The sequence below is a fragment of the Silene latifolia genome, chromosome X, assembly GCF_048544455.1.
Source record: "Silene latifolia isolate original U9 population chromosome X, ASM4854445v1, whole genome shotgun sequence".
NCBI classification, from domain to species: Eukaryota; Viridiplantae; Streptophyta; class Magnoliopsida; order Caryophyllales; family Caryophyllaceae; genus Silene; species Silene latifolia.
In genome coordinates this window covers 26,136,152-26,154,859 of record NC_133537.1, presented here as the reverse complement: position 1 = coordinate 26,154,859, position 18,708 = coordinate 26,136,152, and the positions used below count along the sequence as shown (strand labels likewise).

At 37.2% G+C, this 18,708-nt stretch overlaps 2 protein-coding genes across 3 annotated transcripts in view; one reads left to right on the top strand and one right to left on the bottom strand.

The window, feature by feature from the left end:
- The window catches only part of LOC141623163 (uncharacterized), a 50,532-nt gene extending 32,845 nt beyond the window's left edge, over positions 1–17,687 (top strand). For both annotated transcript variants that reach the window (XM_074439234.1, XM_074439233.1), the window contains exons 46-64: positions 23–229; positions 1,133–1,187; positions 2,153–2,283; positions 2,368–3,336; positions 3,425–3,501; positions 5,024–5,420; positions 5,518–5,604; positions 7,563–7,718; positions 7,810–7,994; positions 8,421–8,951; positions 9,808–9,985; positions 10,073–10,215; positions 10,307–10,433; positions 11,051–11,272; positions 12,852–13,202; positions 14,340–14,498; positions 14,606–14,896; positions 15,118–15,345; positions 17,380–17,687. In XM_074439234.1, coding sequence (XP_074295335.1) covers positions 23–229; positions 1,133–1,187; positions 2,153–2,283; positions 2,368–3,336; positions 3,425–3,501; positions 5,024–5,420; positions 5,518–5,604; positions 7,563–7,718; positions 7,810–7,994; positions 8,421–8,951; positions 9,808–9,985; positions 10,073–10,215; positions 10,307–10,433; positions 11,051–11,272; positions 12,852–13,202; positions 14,340–14,498; positions 14,606–14,896; positions 15,118–15,267 — 4,416 coding nt within the window. In that variant the 3' untranslated portion in view covers positions 15,268–15,345; positions 17,380–17,687. The remainder of the gene's footprint in view (positions 1–22; positions 230–1,132; positions 1,188–2,152; positions 2,284–2,367; positions 3,337–3,424; positions 3,502–5,023; positions 5,421–5,517; positions 5,605–7,562; positions 7,719–7,809; positions 7,995–8,420; positions 8,952–9,807; positions 9,986–10,072; positions 10,216–10,306; positions 10,434–11,050; positions 11,273–12,851; positions 13,203–14,339; positions 14,499–14,605; positions 14,897–15,117; positions 15,346–17,379) is intronic.
- Positions 9,118–18,708, bottom strand: part of LOC141623164 (uncharacterized) — a 28,390-nt gene continuing 18,799 nt past the window's right edge. Inside the window, exon 11 of the mRNA XM_074439237.1 lies at positions 9,118–9,192. The gene's annotated coding sequence lies outside the window, so the exon portion shown is untranslated. The remainder of the gene's footprint in view (positions 9,193–18,708) is intronic.

The window sequence follows — 18,708 nt, the reverse complement described above, 5'->3', positions numbered from 1 at the left end:
ACTAACATTTGCAAATCCCCAGGATATACCAATTGTTGATGATGGCAATAGCCATAGCTTGTTCTGTGCTCTACGACTCGTGGTAGATAACCAGCCCATTGATCAGCAAAAACTTTTTCCTCAAAGTGCACGGACTAAATGTTCTAGACCCTTAATCGTGGAATCGTCAGAAGAAGGTTTGGGTACGGCAAAATGGAACGAGCTATTCATATTTGAGGTCCCTCGAAAGGTAGTCTTGCGCAGCTTATCATTTCGTATTCTCAAACTCTTCACCTCCTTCTGCAATTAATATTTTAGATGTGTTCCCCGTAGTCTCTTATATGCCTTTTGATGAATACTTATTGTGCTAAACAGCCTACTTGTTAGCCTGACGCATATAGTCTAAGGCCTGTGCTGCGCTTTCGTAGGCCAAGCTCAATCTTTATGAGTGTCATGCTTTATTCTTCGTGCGTTGTTCAGATACGCATATCAGACACGGGACTCTTCTTTGTGACTCTCTGACTGTTGCACATGATTTTAGAGAGGCTTATACTAGTCTCTATACACCATTAGCCCACCTTTTTTGGGAGCTACTGAGGCATTAGGGTAGTGGTGTTGTTTTGTCATTTCTTTATTCTCATCGTAAGTTCATTTTACTCGTGTTTACTTGGTCACTTTTTTTGTATCACTAATGTTTTTTGGTTCTTAATTTAATTTTTTCTTTTCCTTCACACATACTTGAAAAGCATGTTTTTGCCTCACCTCTGTGTGCTATAACATAACGGTAAGGCTGTTGACATTTAACCCTCCATACCCCAGATTCCCAGAATCTGCTATAGCCCTTGCCCTCGAGGAACTGGGATAATGTATACTTAACAGGTCACCCCCCCCCCTTTTTTTTTTCGTTCTTATTTCCCTCTTGTTTACTCTCTCATTTTGCCTGTGATACTTTATTATCATAACTGTCATCAGCTCTCCCTTTATCTTTGTACTTCTTTTCGTTTCCCATTTCATTGACAATAGTTTTGGGACCAACGGCTTGCTACTGTTGCTGAATAAACTCTTAGACTGGCAGATGCCAATAACATGTTTGGTGTTTGATATGCTCTCTATGTAAATCTTTGACGAGATGTTTTTGTAATTTTGTTTCTAGGGTGCTGCAAAATTAGAGGTGGAGGTCACTAACCTTGCTGCCAAAGCTGGAAAAGGTAGACTTTCCTGTGTATGTGTGTGCTCTTTTCTGTCTCCCTGTATTAGCTTGTAGGTGTTTGTTTCAGCAGTAGCAATTAGTCACACGGATTGGTAATATCCTGCCACTTAATTATTGCACCCCACACAGATTGAAAATAGAACAGTGAAAACTGAAAAGGCAAATGTGAGGTCTTCATCAGCAGATGTCCATAACAAAAATACAAGTAGAACGTTTAAACCTTCTCATGAACCTAAAAATATGACAAAAGAATGCAGTAACGTATTCATCTAAAAGATCTGATCGAGTGCTGGCCTACCCTAATCTACCTTGGACAGCTAAAATAGGGTCACTTTAATGCTACCCTGCTAGCCCTAGTCCCATCTTGTTCAGCCTCTCTGTTGGTCTGACCAGACTCACCCTTTCCATTGCCCTGGCCCACCCACCTATTAACTTCGTCTCTTGAGCATACCTGGGCATCTGAACCTTTTTGACATTCCAGTGTAATGCGCAACCCATCTTGTTTAATTTGCAGACGCTGACATCTGAAAGTAATTGCTCTTTGCTAATGTTAGTACACTTCAGACATTTTTGCGTTCTAAGGTCCCCAATATCCCGCCCTTTCTCATATTAAGAGGCAGAACCCTAGCTTTATAGCCTTTTTCTTAGGTTGTTCAGCCCCTTCAAGAGTTTGACAAGCACACAGTAGCCTAGCCAACACACTATGCAGAACAGTACCTTTTTGATTGAAAAATGTTAAATATGTTCAACTAAATCCCCGTCAACTCCTTGCGTAGTTATGCTAAGCATAAGCGCTGCGCCATGAAATCATTTTCCTTCTGAGCTTTTCATGTTCTGTGATATCTTTGTAATGCCTTTCGGGTAACTGCGAGCATTGGGCAAATCATTGGCAGTACCAGTTTTAGAAATACTATCTATAGTGTGTTATGTATAATTTGCCATTACAATTACACGTAAATGCAGGTGAAGTTGTTGGAGCATCATCATTTTCGATTGGACATGGTACAAATATTTTGAAAAAGATCTCTTCATCCAGGATGCTTAATCAGCAGCATACCTTTAAGAATATAGTCTCACATCCGCTACGGAAAAGGGTCAGTGCATTCTTCTTTTAAGTTCATTATTTTCTGTGTATGACTATTTCCTGTAGAGTGATGTCTTTGAATACAAATGATCAGGACAAGAGTGAGGAAGGACCAGATAACCTAGGCTCGCTTCTTGTTTCCACATCTTATTTCGAGCGGAAAATTGCAGTTGACTTAACAAGCGAGGCAACTGATGAGAGTGAGGGTGCCTCTGATGTGGGCTTCTTGATAGCACTTCGCCCGGATGGTCCATGGGAGAGCTTGCGGTCCTTACTTCCTTTATCAGTCATACCAAAGTCCTTGGGAGACAATCTTATTGCAATGGAAGTTGTAATGAGGAATGGGAAAAAACATGCCATTTTTAGGGGCCTTGCAACTGTTACAAATGATTCCAATGTGAAACTGGATTTGGCGGTGCATCCGTTATCCATGACTGATCCAAGGACAGGGGATCCTCGTAAAACGGTGGAGGGAATTGTGACATTAGATCCTGGATGTAGTTTTATTCTTCCATGGAGATGCATGTCAGGGGATTCTGAGAATTGTCTCTTAGTTAGACCATATGCTGAATATTCCGCTCCATCTTACTTTTGGGGTGTTACAGCTGCTTTAAGCTCTGTGTATAATGGTGGTAAGGACCAACTTCCTGTAGAGCAAGGTTTTCTCTCTCGGCAAATTACCATGAAGCAAGGGAGTACTGTAAATTCCTCTGTGTTCAAGCTGAATGAGCTTGAAAAGAAGGATTCCCTTTTGTGTTGCTCACCAAGTGTCCAAAATAAACAGTTCTGGCTTAGTATCTGTACGGATGCATCAGTTCTACATACGGATCTGAATGCCCCTGTGTATGATTGGAATATTTCCTTAAACTCCCCTCTGAAATTGGAAAACCGACTTCCTTGCCCTGTGGAATTCACCATCTGGGAAAGGACAAAAGAGGGTAAAGGTGCTGAGAGACAGCAGGGTTCAATTCTTTCCAGAAAAACTGCTCATATACATAATGCCGATCCAAGAAAACCTATATACCTTTCGTTGTTTATTCAGGGTGGTTGGGCGTTAGAGAAGGTACTTTATAGTTTATACTTATAACATTTAAAGGAATAATAGTTTTATGGTTGTACTTAATTTTTTTGTAATTGGTTGTGCTTTACAGGGTCCTGTTGTCATCTTGGATCTCTCGTCTATGGATCATGTTTCATCATTCTGGATGGTTAACCAGCAAAGTAAAAGGTTCAGTTTGACATTCAATTTTCTCATGTTATAATTTACTTGTGTATGCATGAACTGTTTTTGTGTACAGTTTGTGGAAGTTCGATCTTTGGCGGGTGTATGTTTTCATAGTTACATTTGACTTCTACAACAGACTCATCAAAATCTGTATCTTTGTTCCCTTGAATTTTCCTTACCATATGTGTTAGCTTTGATATTGTTTAGTATAACATATGATATTGTATTACAAAACAATATCACGATTTTTTTTTCGAATTTTTTTTTTTTCAAATATTTTTTTTCGAAAAAGTTTTTTTTTTTTTTTTTTTTTTTTTTTTTTTTTTTTTTAAGCTGTGATATTGTTTAGTGTAACGTGTGATATTGTATTACAAAACAATATCACGATTTTTTTTCAATATTTTTTTTCGTTTTTTTTTTATGTAAGCTGTGATATTGTTTAGTATAACGTGTGATATTGTATTACAAAACAATATCACGATTTTTTTTTTTCGATTTTTTTTTTTCAAAAACTTTTTTTTTTCAGCTGTGATATTGTTTAGTATAACGTGTGAAATTGTAAGTTGTGATATTGTGTAGCATAACGTGTGATATTGTATCATGGACTCACGGACTCAAAAAGATAGGGTTGACTCATGTGATCCTAATTCTATATATATATATATATATATATATATATATATATATATGGCTAGATCAAATCTGCGCTTAATTCTCTTCACCCATTTATTGTGTTTTCACTTTTCACTTTTCTCCTTTTTCCCTTCCCTTTTATTGTTATCTCACATTGAGGTTCCGTATGATGATATATGTTTGCCTGTTCCAAATCATTTCGGCACTAAAGCCTACTTTGTTGTTGTATTCTCTTCCCTCCTGGCTTTTCCATTTTCTAATTTCTTTTTGTGCTGTTCGAGGGACGGGGTCAGGTGTAGAAAGTAAGAAATTGAAGTCCGTAAAATTGAATTTTTTTTGTTAAAGAAAGGCTAAATAGATTTGTTTCTTTAGAGTGTGTATTGAATTGGTAAAACCTAAATAAACGTGTTGATTAGTTCATGACAAGCCTACAGCAATGTTTTTTTACACACATGACTGTTCCCCAATCCTCATCTAAGTGGCTTTGCTATGCTTCTTTTCAAGTAATCTGCTGTATATATGTAACAACAATATTTTACTCCAGTGCCTCAATGGCTCCCGCAGATTGCGGAATGTGGGGTTGCGGAGTTTGGGGTGGCTCCCGCAAATTGCGAAGTGTGGGGTGGGGGATATATGCAGCGTTGCCCTTGTGTTAGCAACACAAAGAGGTTATTTCCTAATGACCCAAGATATTGCCTTCGAGAACTGCATTGAAGGACTGGTACTTGACAATAGAAAGAACCAACCACTTAACTGAGCCACTTTGCTTTTATTCAATCGTAGTCCAAAACCGTAATGAGTCTTTGGCTTCATTGGAAATGCAAACATCTGCTCTTTTGATGCATATAATTAATTTTTCTTTTTCTTTTATTCTTTTATTTTTGAACCACAGAAAGTTGCGAGTAAGCATAGAGCGGGATATGGGAGCCACAATTACTACACCAAAAATCATCAGATTTTTTGTCCCTTACTGGATTGTCAATGAGTTTTCTCTGCCTCTTGCTTATCGAGTTGTTGAAATTGAGCCCCTAGAAAGTGGGGACAATAGCATTCTAAAATCGGGAAAACAATCTGTTCCAAGGAAAAATGTTCAGATTTTAGACGTGATCCAGGATACAAGTCCAATACCTAGCATGCTTTCGCCACAGGATTATGTTGGACGTGGTGGAGTTCTTCTTTTCACTTCTCGTAATGATACATTCCTTTCCCCAAAGGTGGGAATTGCCGTCGCTGTACGTGATTCTGATAATTACAGTCCTGGTATTTCACTTCTTGAGCTTGAGAAAAAGGTAGCAAAGATGGGGTCCTTTTTGAATGTCTAATTATGTTTTCTGGTTTTTGTATGAGCATCGCAGTCTTATGACCCTGTCATGAATTGATTTCCAGGGACGAGTCGATGTTAAAGCCATCGGCTCAGATGGATCTTACTACAAACTGTCAGCGCAGCTCAACATGACTTCTGATAGAACGAAGGTGAGTTTCTGCTCTAATAGTCAATTTTATATTTCAAGTTATCTTCCCATTGTAATGCATCCAATTGAGCATTGCTATCACAAATTAGGTGAAAGTTTTATTTTCTTTGAAATCATTAGCTGTCCAGAATAATTCTGTGGCGTATTGCTTTGCATTAGATTTTAGTTCCTGAAATCCCGCTGTCGCATATGGTTGTGGAAATCCCACTTATTTGAAGATTTAAAAGTGATGTACTTGACACATGTATATACTTCATCATACACTCAATACTACATGACCAGTTTATTCTAAATTTCATTCAAGACTTTTTTAAAGTTAAGCTGCTCTTGGAATGTCCTAGGATCATGAGGCAAGACATTTCAAGAGATTTTCTTTGGTTGTACCAGATAACTGAAATTAAAAGCTTGGTATATCGATAATATACACAAAATCCCAGCAGAGCACAACTTCATCATGCTTGCATGTCATAAATAAATCAAATAAAGTAACCGTAACAATTATTATTATTTTTTTTTTTACAATAATACAAGTTCCGACACCCTATATAACTTAGAAATGTGAGGCCCTTGCTCGAAAATGTGCCTTTTAATCAAACAATCAAGCTCCAGAAACCGACAACTATACTACAAATATCAAATGGCAAACTTGGAAGTTCTTAACACGTGCAAAAAATGTTGTAAAACCAAGCAACAATCTTGGAGAAATCTAGAACAATAACAACTCATTATTGAAAGCCCATGACAGACATCATTTAGCACAATACTTGTTCTTCGGAAGAGAAAACTTTGACATTTGCGTTGAATATATCTTGAATCAAATACATAGGGAAGCGGAAAGATATATGATGGTTTGTTGGGTGAATTGGCAATTCGCTTAGTTTGAGTGCTGTAATTAGCAGTTTCATTCATGTACATGCGCCATTTTCATCATGTTTGTACTTGTCATATGTGTGTGTATACGATAATGTGTCAAACATGCCCAAAGTCAACACATTAGCTTGCTGAACGCACAACTTGCCGTATCACGTATTTTCACAGCTGCATTTGTATATAGAATGTCTACACCTGGGTATTTGATTTAGGCCATTGGTCTTTCATGTACGCTTTTTACTCAATTATGTACGAGATTTCCAATTTTACCCCTCATTTTTTCATGTCTTCTTCCTCTACATCACATTGCCTCCTTCTGCCCTTTCAATACTAAAAGACATAAAAATAAAATATAAATTGATAAACCACCCTCCCCACCGTCTCCCCCACTCCTACCGCTGCCACGGTGCCACCCATCACCCCGCCCATCATCGACCACCCTCCAAGTTCAAGATTGACAGTAGTAGATCTGGGTGTTGGGTTGGCTGTTAACAAGATAGTGTGTGCGATTGGAGTTGTATTGTCAAGCTTTACTACTTGTGCTAATAATTCCTCCATTGTGGATTTTAGTTTAGTTATCGTGCATTCGTGCATATTGGAATAGATTGAAAAGGTGATTTTGGATGAAGGAATTAAACGGATGGCAAATAAAATGTTGATTAGAGAAGGTTTTAATTGGCTGGAGAATGGGGTAAAGTTCGTTCATTCAGAGAGGTTATTAATGAATCAGATACTGTAAATTTCTGGCCTTGATTGGGAAAAAATATTTCAAAACCCTAATTAATTCAATAAAAAAACAGAAATGCATGTAAGTTCATCCATACAATCTTGTTTGATATGATAATTATTAAAATCCATAGTTCAAGAATTTGATTAGGTTTAGAGGGGAGAGAAAAGATAATTTATTTTTCAAGAGAAAAAGTAGGGTATGGAAAAATTATGAGAAAGTGTACATGATCGAGTAAAAAGCATGCCTGAAAGACCAATTACGCTGATTTACTATGCTAATGTTTTCTGGTTGGTATATTGTTCCTAATCCTTCATTTTTGAATATTCTGTTCCAAATGATGTCGTGTGTCAAACTTTCAGGTGGTTCATTTTCAGCCACATACCTTATACATCAATAGAGTTGGGTTCAGTGTATACATCCAGCAGTGTGGAACTATGTCTATGGAGTACATTCACCCTACAGATCCTCCAAAGCCTATTCGGTGGCATTCTTCTTCCAAGGATGAATTGTTGAAGGTACTGCTAGTGTTTCTCACTCATTCAACAAGTTAAATTTACAAATGGATAATTCCATATCTTCAGCTGATTTCAATAACTGCTGCTTCAGTTACGAGTGGATGGATATAAGTGGAGCAGTCCGTTTAGTGTTGGGTCTGAAGGAGTGATGTCCATCATCCTGGAGAGTGATGCAGATGGTAGTGACATGAACATCAGGGTGGCAGTGAGAAGTGGGACTAAAAGTTCACGTTACGAAGTTATTATTCGACCAAATACATTGTCAAGTCCATACAGGTCTGCTATAGCTCTACGCAAGTTTACCATTCTTGTTTTTTAGTCCATGCTTTCATACGTGAACAAAATGTTTTGAATTACTGTATGTGGATAACTAATTCGGTTTTGATGGTCAAGTAAGCTCATAATAGATTGAAAAGTGGTCTGGTATGCTGCGACATCTTTAATAGTAGTTGAAGTCCTGGCGTTATGTATGTGATATAGATTCTCTTCCGTAATTTACAATTCACGGTCAATGTAATATCGTCTTTATTTTCCTGTTTTCTTGTTGATTAAGTTATTTGAAACGGTAGTGGAAATAGACAAAGAACAATGTGATACTTGAGTTTTAACTTCATATTGTCTTAAAAATCTCTGTGCTTTTATGTACAATATTATATTTCTAAATCTAATGGCTACATCTACATCCTGAATTTTTTTTCTCAGGATTGAAAATCGTTCTATATTTTTGCCCATTCACTTCCGCCAAGTCGATGGGCCAACTGATTCCTGGAGGTGTCTCCCTCCTAATGCAGCTAGTTCTTATTTATGGGAAGATGTTGGGAGGCGCCGTTTATTGGAGCTATTTGTGGATGGATCTGACCCTCAGAGAGCAGTAAAATACAATATCGATGAGGTATTTGATCATCAGCCAATGAATGTTGGAAGTGGACCAACAAGAGCTATATGTGTGGCAATTGTTAAAGAAGAGAAGATGAACATAGTTAAAATTAGTGATTGGATGCCTCAAGATGAGTCTTTATCTGCATCGCACCAAAGAGTTCCGATGTCGGTGTCACTCCTTTCCAGAAGCGATCCTGAGCATCAATCTACCTTAAATGCTGAGTTTCATGCTGTTGTTGAGCTGTCTGAGCTTGGTCTGTCCATTATTGATCACACACCAGAAGAAATGCTTTATTTGTCGGTTCAGAATCTTCTTGTTTCACATTCTTCAGGCTTGGGCTCCGGTACTAGTAGGTTGGTCACAGTGGCCTTTTTACGTTACTTACTATTCAATTCATGTATGTAGATGAATAAGAAATATTAGTCTTGTCCTCTTCCTTGCGTGTCTCTTTAAAGGTATCTCAGTTTCCCTTGTTCTCAATATGGTATGTGGTTTGCACTCTCGGAGATATATTTGTCTGTAGTTTCTTATGGCATTATGGGTTGTGGAATGAATTCTTGGATCCACTTTAAATGGAAATACCTCCCTTACCACCTGCAAATACAATAAACAAACCTTAGGCCTTGTTAGGATACAAAAAAATGAGGGAAAGGGAGGGGAGGGGAGGGAGAAGGAGGAAAGGGAAAGGGAGGGAAGGGAAGGGGAGGTGGAATGGTGGGTGAGAGTTTTCCCTCCAAATCTTTCCTTTGTTGGAGAGGAAGCATTTTGTCTTGGAGGGAAATGGAGGGATCCATTTTCCCTTCCCTCCAAATTCCTTCATCCCCATTTTGCTATCCAAACAATGGAAATTGCTTCCCTCCAAATCTTTCAATCCAAACAAGGCCTTAATAATAATATTAGCCAGGGCCTAGGGTGTTTTCTCTGTTCACTGGCCTTATGTGCATATTGGCACTTCCGCAGTTCCATGTTCCAAGGTAGAAGATCGTTATGTTGCAAGATATCTGCTTATATCATTCTTCATTATCTGTAAAAGATATCTTTAACAGATCTATGTTCATATTTGCAAGCTTAACAGCTATCAGTTTTAAGCCTTGTTTTAAAGCTTTGTTATGCAAACAGTGTTTCTCTTAATTATTAAATAACACTTTTTTTTTTTTTTTGAATGAGCCTTGATCATTTTTTAAGCTTTAGTTTCCCTTCTTGATGCAGATTCAAATTAAAAATGCGCGGAATTCAATTGGACAATCAACTTCCATTAACTCCAATGCCAGTTCTATTTAGGCCGCAGAGACTCAGAGAGGAGATAGACTATATCTTAAAGTTTTCTGTGACATCACAAAGTAATGGGTCGCTGGATTTGTGTGTCTACCCTTACATAGGACTCCATGTAAACTTCTATGTTCTCATCATTTCTACTGGTTATATCCCACATATGACTGTTGCCAGCATTATTTCATAACTTACTCCAACACAGGGTCCTGAAAATTCAGCCTTTCTGATAAATATTCATGAGCCGATCATATGGCGTCTTCATGAGATGATCCAGCAGGTCAACCTGAATAGGTTACATACTACTGAAACAAATGCCGTTTCCATTGATCCTATTATCCAAATTGGGTATGAGAAGTTTAACTGAGCTGTAACATTCAACTGTATATTTCATTAATTATGATTCTGCAGTATGAATGTGTGGTATATAATATGATAGGGTTCTCGACATTTCGGAAGTACGGCTCAAAGTGTCCATGGTTATGTCACCTACGCAACGACCAAAGGGTGTGCTCGGCTTTTGGGCATCATTGATGACTGCACTTGGGAACATGGAAAATATGCCTGTAAGCAAGATTTTTATTTTAGCCTGTTGATTTAGCATTTAGCAGTTGCCTTTCCATTGTACTCCCTCCTATTCACTATAAACTTTCCTATTTCTTTTTCCGTCTATTCACAATAACTTCCCTATTTCCTTTTTTGGCAAGTGTTTTTGTGGTCTAAATTTAATTGTATGGGGGGTAGTGTATTTGTGTGGTCCAAATTTATTTGTATGGTGGGGTAGTGTGTTTCCTTAATTTTTGTGTCAAAATGAAATGAGAAGTTTATTGTGAATAGGAGGGAGTATTATACCTCTTTTAATATATTTCCTCTCTGGTAAATTATTTTATACCTATAGTGCTTGGTAGATTCCATCGTCTCTCTAGCCAGCTCCTCTTGACCCCTATTCTATCACTGATTGAGTGAGTATTCTTTCTAGCACGCCAATGGGGACAAAAGTATAAGTCTTAAACCGCATTTACGCATCAGCTGAAAAGAAAATCTAATTGCTTTCTAATCAAAAGTGAAACACAAATAGTTTTTCTGTTACATTATAAATTCCATTAAGGTAACCTTGTCTGTTTTAGTTCTTTCTTTACTTAGATTTGATCTCTGAAAAAAGTTAGTCTTCCAATTCAACCAGGTGAAGATACACCAAAGGTTTGTGGAGAATGTGTGTATGCGTCAGACTGCGATCATCAATAATGCTACCTCAAATGTTCAGAAGGATCTGTTAAGCCAACCTCTTCAGCTGCTTTCTGGTGTTGATATACTTGGTAATGCTAGCAGCGCACTAGGACACATGAGTAAAGGCGTAGCAGCTTTATCAATGGACAAGAAATTTATCCAAGGTCGACAAAGACAGGTATTTTTGCTGATACTTGGTCCCTTTGAAATTTACCATGTCTAACAACATCATTTGAATGTTGGCTAACTATTAATTAGCTCAGAATATGGCGTAATAAAACAAAATATTTTTTTTACTAAAAAATAACAAAATGATTCAGTAAATTGTTTGCACTTTACTTATACATGAAGTAGCAGTTGGTCAATCTCTTGTTTGCAGCAATTTTGATTACACAAATTATTGGGAACTAGCTGTTTCCAGGTGTTAAAAACTGTGATTGATAGGATATTCTCCAGTCCTGATGGCACTATACATTTTTTTTATACTTCTCTGTCGAGTTGATTCATGTCCATATATGAACTAGTATGAGTGTAAGCCCTAGCGTCAGAAAGACAAGAAGAATACCCATCGGAGTTGGGACTTGGGATGCATCATGACTTTTCTCTTAGTCATTTTCTCTCTGCCATATTCATGGACAAATTGAAAAGGTCAATTCAAGATAATATCTCATGGTACCTGATTTTATTGATGTTGTTTGTCGATTGATGAGATGAAAGAAAGGACTAAAAGGAAGTTGGCCCTCTAAAGACAGATCTAGGAAGTCCTAGGATATACGCTGAGCAGGTGTAAGATTAGGAGAAAGTTGGAATTTTTAAAGGGCTAAATTGGTACTTACTGCCTTTTAAGTACAATTTCTTAAAAATAATTACCTAATTATTTTGGCTAATAATTACTTAATTATTATTTTTTTCGCTAAAAACTTACTACCCTATATGATCCATTTTTTCACATATTGCTACAACTAATGAATTTTAATAATTTTATAGTTTTGTCAGAACCTGTTTAAAACTCAGCTCAGGGCTCCCATTAATGGTAACAATTTGTAAAAAAGTGATTATAGTAGCCTAGTAGGTACTCCCTCCAATTTCTTCATCTTCTTCCGGTTTGTTTTTTTACACGTTTCTTAAACGAAATTAATATAAAATTCATAAAATGCTTTTGGGGGATGGGGTTAATAATTAATTAAGTGTAATAATATGAGTGGCAATTTTGTTAATATGTAAGATAATCAGGACAATCTTGTAAATTTGCCTTTAAAAATTAGTCAAATCTGGAAACTTTTGATATGGGAAGAACACTCTGAAATTTCCTTAGATGGAGTAGTGATTTTTGAAATTTTTATTATAAGTAGTAATTTGTAAAAAAGAATACTTATGAGTATCAATTTACCTTTGTAAAAAAGAATACTTATAAGAGAATTAGGAATGATCACTTATGTACAAGAGCAACTTTCTCTTTTGCTTATTTTATCTGTTTGGTGATTTTCAATGATGATTCATGTCAGGCTTTCCCCGATTCCCCGAATCATTTTGGGATGAGTTGCGTCATGTACTAGTTTCCTCATCTACTTACTTACTATATCTTAGAGGTAATCTAATGCGGGCTTGGGTCGGACATGGGCCGGGCTCACATTACATTTTTGGCCCACGGACAAGCGTGTTACTTAACTACGTTTTTACGTAACTTTCTGCACTCAATTTCATAAGCAGCCATTATATCCAGGAGGCTGCCTATTAATTTTTTTTCCTGATAACAGGAAAAGGTGGAGGATTTCGGGGACGTTATCAGGGAGGGTGGTGGAGCTCTAGCAAAGGGATTATTCCGAGGTGTTACAGGGATCTTGACAAAGCCTCTAGAGGGTGCAAAGACATCTGGTGTTGAGGGCTTTGTTCAAGGTGTTGGAAAGGGAATAATAGGTGCAGCCGCACAACCAGTTAGTGGTGTACTGGATTTATTGTCAAAAACTACTGAGGGTGCCAACGCCATGAGAATGAAGATTCAAGCTGCTCTTACATCTGAAGAACAGCTTCTACGGAGAAGATTGCCACGGGTAATAAGTGGTGATAACCTGCTTCGACCTTATGATGAATATAAAGCACAAGGGCAGGTATAAATCAATGAACGTCTTCTTTTCTGGTATGAATTTGGAAGGTTTAGATGAGTATTTTGTCTTGTTGCCTGCTTGTCATGTGCCAAAGATGGCAGATAGTTTGGCTGGATGGGTAGAGGGAACTTAATTTGGTAGGTTTCTTTCTCTATCAGTTGGTGAGGGAAAAGGCACAGTTATTCTTTAGTATTCTTAACACGCACTTGTCATGTAGCTAGGTAGTTTTCAATTAGCCGTTAAATCTACTGGATTAGCAAACTACTCCCTCCTATTTGGATCTGGAACTATTTCCTTTTTTAACCAATTTACTGGATTTTTTACGCTTATGGCAAACAATAATTAACTCAAATAACATTTTTACCCTTACTAATTTGCCTAAGAGACTATTCTTGCCCCTCAGTTCAGTCATGAACTCATGATCATATCTCGTAGTGGTTTTGACTTTAGATGTCTGATGTAGCATAGGAAAGTTGAATTTTTGACTGATGTAGTTTAACGTAAACAGAGTATATATTTTTTTCCCTCTGCATCCTGCATAGAAAGAGTACAATTTTTTTTTTATCTGCAACACTTTTAGAGTTAGAAGGTCTGAATAATTCATGCAATTTTTCTGATTAGTAAAGATCGAGTAGAACTTTCATTTTGACTCAATTTCAATGCTATTAGTTTGGTTTACTCCCTTTTTTATGGAAATTTTGATGTGAATACATTTATGGCTGAGTCCAGCCTTTTTTTTTTTTTTAAAGGGAAGGTTCAAATACACTTCATGATCTTGATGATTGGAGAACTATATGCTAGATATGCCAAGAAAAGAGACTTGTGATCAGAGTCATTTCTCCTAAGAACTTTTTTATATATTAAAAATATTGGATACTTAGCACTCCAAGAACCGTGCATTGTCCCTACGCTTTAGGAAGGTCCTAACCAAGGATGGCCTATCCTATTAGGTTTTAGCTGTTGGGGTTGCCTTATCTTATAGCTGGAACTTGAAACTTCAATCCTTATAGACACATACTTGTAAATGAACAAAAGACACCAGAGATGCTAAGCTTCTTAATTATTTTTATTTTTTCACCCTTTCTTGTAATCGAGTTCTTAATCAGTGGCATTTACCAGTCTTCTTTGTTCATTATGAAGGTCATGCTGCAACTTGCAGAATCGGGCTCTTTTCTTGGCCAAGTTGATTTGTTTAAAGTACGTGGGAAATTTGCACTGACAGATGCCTATGAAGATCATTTTGTGCTTCCCAAAGGAAGATTTCTTATTGTAACCCATCGTAGAGCTGTACTTCTGCAAGTAAGTTTACATACACAATGCATACTCTTAATTTTAGATATGACTGATAAATGATAATACCCTGGGAGTTCAGTTGTTGATACTGAACACTATTTTCAACTGTCCAGCAACCGTTGAGTATTATATCTCAGCATAAGAAGTTCAGCGCAGCCAAAGATCCGTGTTCAATCATGTGGGATGTGTTATGGGATAACCTGGCAACTATGGAGCTGATTCAAGGAAAAAAAGACCAGCCAAAATCACCACCTTCACGTGTCATTCTTTATCTAAGGACAAAGTCAGTAGATCCCAAGGACCAATATCGTGTGGTAAAATGTAACCGTGAATCTACCCAAGCCTTTCATATTTACTCTGCTATTGAGCAAGCTATGGGCACCTATGGACCTACTCAGTCAAAGGTGATGTCACCTTCCATGTTTCCATGCTACTTTGTTTAGTCAGCTTCATTGCAATATTGCTCAGTTAAATGCCTGTGCCATCTTTTTGTTATGTTCGCACCATGAAAACGATATTCCTTGAGTTTATGCGGCCGCCTAGTGCTGTGGTTCGTTACCCAAAAATAGTGGAGTTGCTTCATTTTGTATTAAAAAATGCTTTGTTGCTTTTAAATGTTCGATAGGGACTTCTGAAAAGGAAAGTAACAAGACCTTATTCCCCCGCATTGGCAAGCATTGATTCAATGTCCAAAGAAGGAGTTAGTGTTTGGTCGACAGCACAAGTTCCAGGATCACTTGCTACAAGGTCGTTGTTTGGCAGTAGCCCTAGCTGATTACCAGCAAGGACCGACTGCCACTTTTGTAAAGCAGCAGGTCGGATTACCTTGTTGATGCACGTGATAAAAGAAAAGGTAACAACAAAGCAGCTTCATTCTTGATACTTGCAAACTTTCATGTTGCATATTCTTAATTATACCACCTTTTACCCAGTAGGCCTATGAAATCGATTATATACACCTATTGTCTTCTTTACAATAATGCAAATACTTGCTGGAAATCAGGGGCGAAGCCGGGATTTTTAAGTTTGGGGTAGCGAAACTACTAACACTATAATTATTCATAAAAACGGAAAGTCATGAAAAATGTGTTGCCTAACATATAAATCAACAGTCAAACGTACGCTCAATACTAACTTAAAATTCTCATTTTATAATCCACAACTTATCTTTAATTTTATTTTTCAACTATAATTTTTATTATGGCTTTGTTTGGTAAACAACGGATTATTATTGGCAGAAGCAGATTGTAAAAGCATATTATAATTAGCAGATTTTGTTGACAGGTTTGACTAGCATATTTGATTAACAAAATAGTCAAATTTGATTAGCAGATTTTGTTAAAGGTGTTTGGTAATTAGCATACTTGAATTAGCAGATTATCTTAATCCTTTGTAAAATGACAAATAAGGACATAAATAAATTATTGACTAAATTAATTATTCTATAATAAAAGTAGGATCAATATTTTTTAAGGGGTAAAAAGGTGAACATGGTTTTTTTCCAATCTATTGTTAGAATATGCTGGGGAGAGCAGCATATTGGAAAATAGTAGATTCGACCTCAATCTACTATTTCAATATGCTATTTACCAAACATACCAAATAGCATTTTGATTGGTCAAATATGCTAAAAGCCCCAAATATGCTGATTTTTTTGCAATCTACTGTTACCAAACACCCCCTATATAATACTCCCTCCTATTCCGAATAACCCTCCCTATTCAAGGGAGGAACGGAAATTAAGGAAACCGAATTAAATAAGCTAAAGATTGTGGTGGGGTGAGGTAATTGGAGAGAGTGAAGATATTGTGGGGTATTATTGTGGGTGGAGTGATTAAAATAAGTATTGTTGTGAGGTGAGGTGATTAAAATAAGTATAAAACTTTATCAAAAAAAGAAATAGGGAGAGTATTGTGAATAGACGAAAAAGGAAAGGGGGATTAGTTATTGAGAATAGGAGGGAGTATAACTTTGTGATACAAAAAACGCTTAACCATTGCTACATAACGGTTTAAATTTTTCACATTATAATTCGACAATTTATCTTCATTTTATTTTTCGTTACAATTTTGATACTTTACGATTTAGAAAAATTTAACCATTATAATAAACATAACGGTAACAAATATAATGGAATCAATAATTTAAAAAATTGAAATAAATAACAAATTAATCAAATGACGAGAAGCTAATTATGAATTGTTACCGTAAAGTTGGGAGCTTTTAACGAAATTTATTTGAGATTCTTAACCATTTTTAAAAAAAATCATTTAACGAGGACAATAAAACAAGGTAAAAATAATAATAATACTATGCGTTTAGCAAGGCTCAAACCCGTGACCACTGCTTTGACTCCCGCCTACTTTGCCGCTGAACCACAACAATATTGATGTTTAACTTATGCGTTAATTTTACTTATCTTAATGTTCTGGTTGGGGTAGCAGAACACAAAATCCGAAACTTTTTTTTTTCTTTGGGGTAGCGGCTGCTATCCCTTGCTACCAATTGGATTCGCCCCTGGCTGGAGTGTTTACGTTTTTAAGTTGCAACACAAACACCGACATGTTCTCCCTCAAAATCAGATTAGCCACGTTGGTTTTGGTTTGATCGCATTGGGTTGGGTATGTTGGATTATTCCATGTTTACGTTTTTAACTTATAATGAAGTATTCCATGTTTCTGCTATAAACAGATCAACTGATTTGAAGTTTATTGTGAAATCAATCTTATTTTTAGGTCTTTCTTGACCTGATAAATTGTCAAGTTATCTATCGTGTTAAGTCATGTTTCTAGGTTGGGCCTCGAGTCGTGAAACTTTGGTACCTGTTTAAGATAGATTGCATGAAAGTTCTTTCTTAATTTTATTTATTCTGTTTTTTCTCAAGCAGGTGTGTAGAAATTGTGCCTAGTACTATACGGAGGTCATATGCCGCCTAAACATCATGCAGTTGTATTACTTGGCCTTCCCTCATACATAAGCCGCATTATGTTTTTATAGGGCCTCATACATAAGCCGCATTATGTTTTTTATAGGGTGTCTATGGATAGCATAATGCCCATGTATGTATTTTTGAACTTTTGCGTAGCCAAGTCAAATGTATATCTCGGCTTCTATGCACCAGCCATCTTCACTCAACTGCATTACATATATGCAAGTACAAATTGATAAGAACGCTCGAGTAATTACCCCCACCCATTTATTTGTTCTTCCTATATCTTTTAGAGAATAATTTCGGAAACAATATTTTTATTGCAATGAATGAGAGCAAGTTGTCCTTAACCACCAGCACCCTCACCTCCACCGTTGATGTTTGATTGTCGGGAGGTACAGCGCCATATAGCTACGTTAAGGTTTAAAATAAATTTTAGGATTATTTCATGGAAATACTTCATCATATGGGTGCCCTGCAAATAACACACCATTCTATTAGTAATTTCAATTAAATCCATCCTATCCTCTTCTCATGACACCAACTACACGTAGACTGTTTTGAGACAGTCAACACCAAACCCCACTACTGTCAACCACCACCCCACCATCATCGTCGACGGCAACCGGAGACTCGACCCACACCTCAAGCATGACTCCCTTACATCAACACTGTCACCTTTCAGTCTTTCGCCACCAATTGAAACAATCGTCTCGATGTCGGAATCGAATTATTGTAGACAATCTGCAGCCCCATCATTCACACTCACCTTCTGCCGTCGAACTCCAATAATCGTGCATCACCCATCTACTAGCCTTTCCGCTGATTCGACCACCGTGGTTCAGGATGCTCCTTGCATTTTGATCTCTTGGGCTCGGGTTTTTATCTGAATTCTGGATGTCGATGGCGGATTTAGGGTTTTTATCTGAATTCTGGATGTCGATGGCGGATTTAGGGCTCGCTGCTAGTACGGGAATGAAGATGATGTGAAATGGTGATGGTGGCTAACGAAATGGGGTTGAATGGAGATGAGTTGATGGTGGGAGCTGGTGGATTCAAAATGGTGTTTGGTGATGAGGTTGAAGAGTTTGCCGAGTAATCAAATGAACGGGGGTTCACATGGTTTTTTTATAAAGACAAAGTTGACCTTGCTCCTCTGAAATCGCTCTATTTGACTTGTTTTAACCCGCCTTTTCCGACTTGGATACCTTCATGATTTCCGTCTCTATCACGAGCTGATGCCTAAAAATTTATTATATTAATAATGTCAGAGTTGTAATGGTGGTG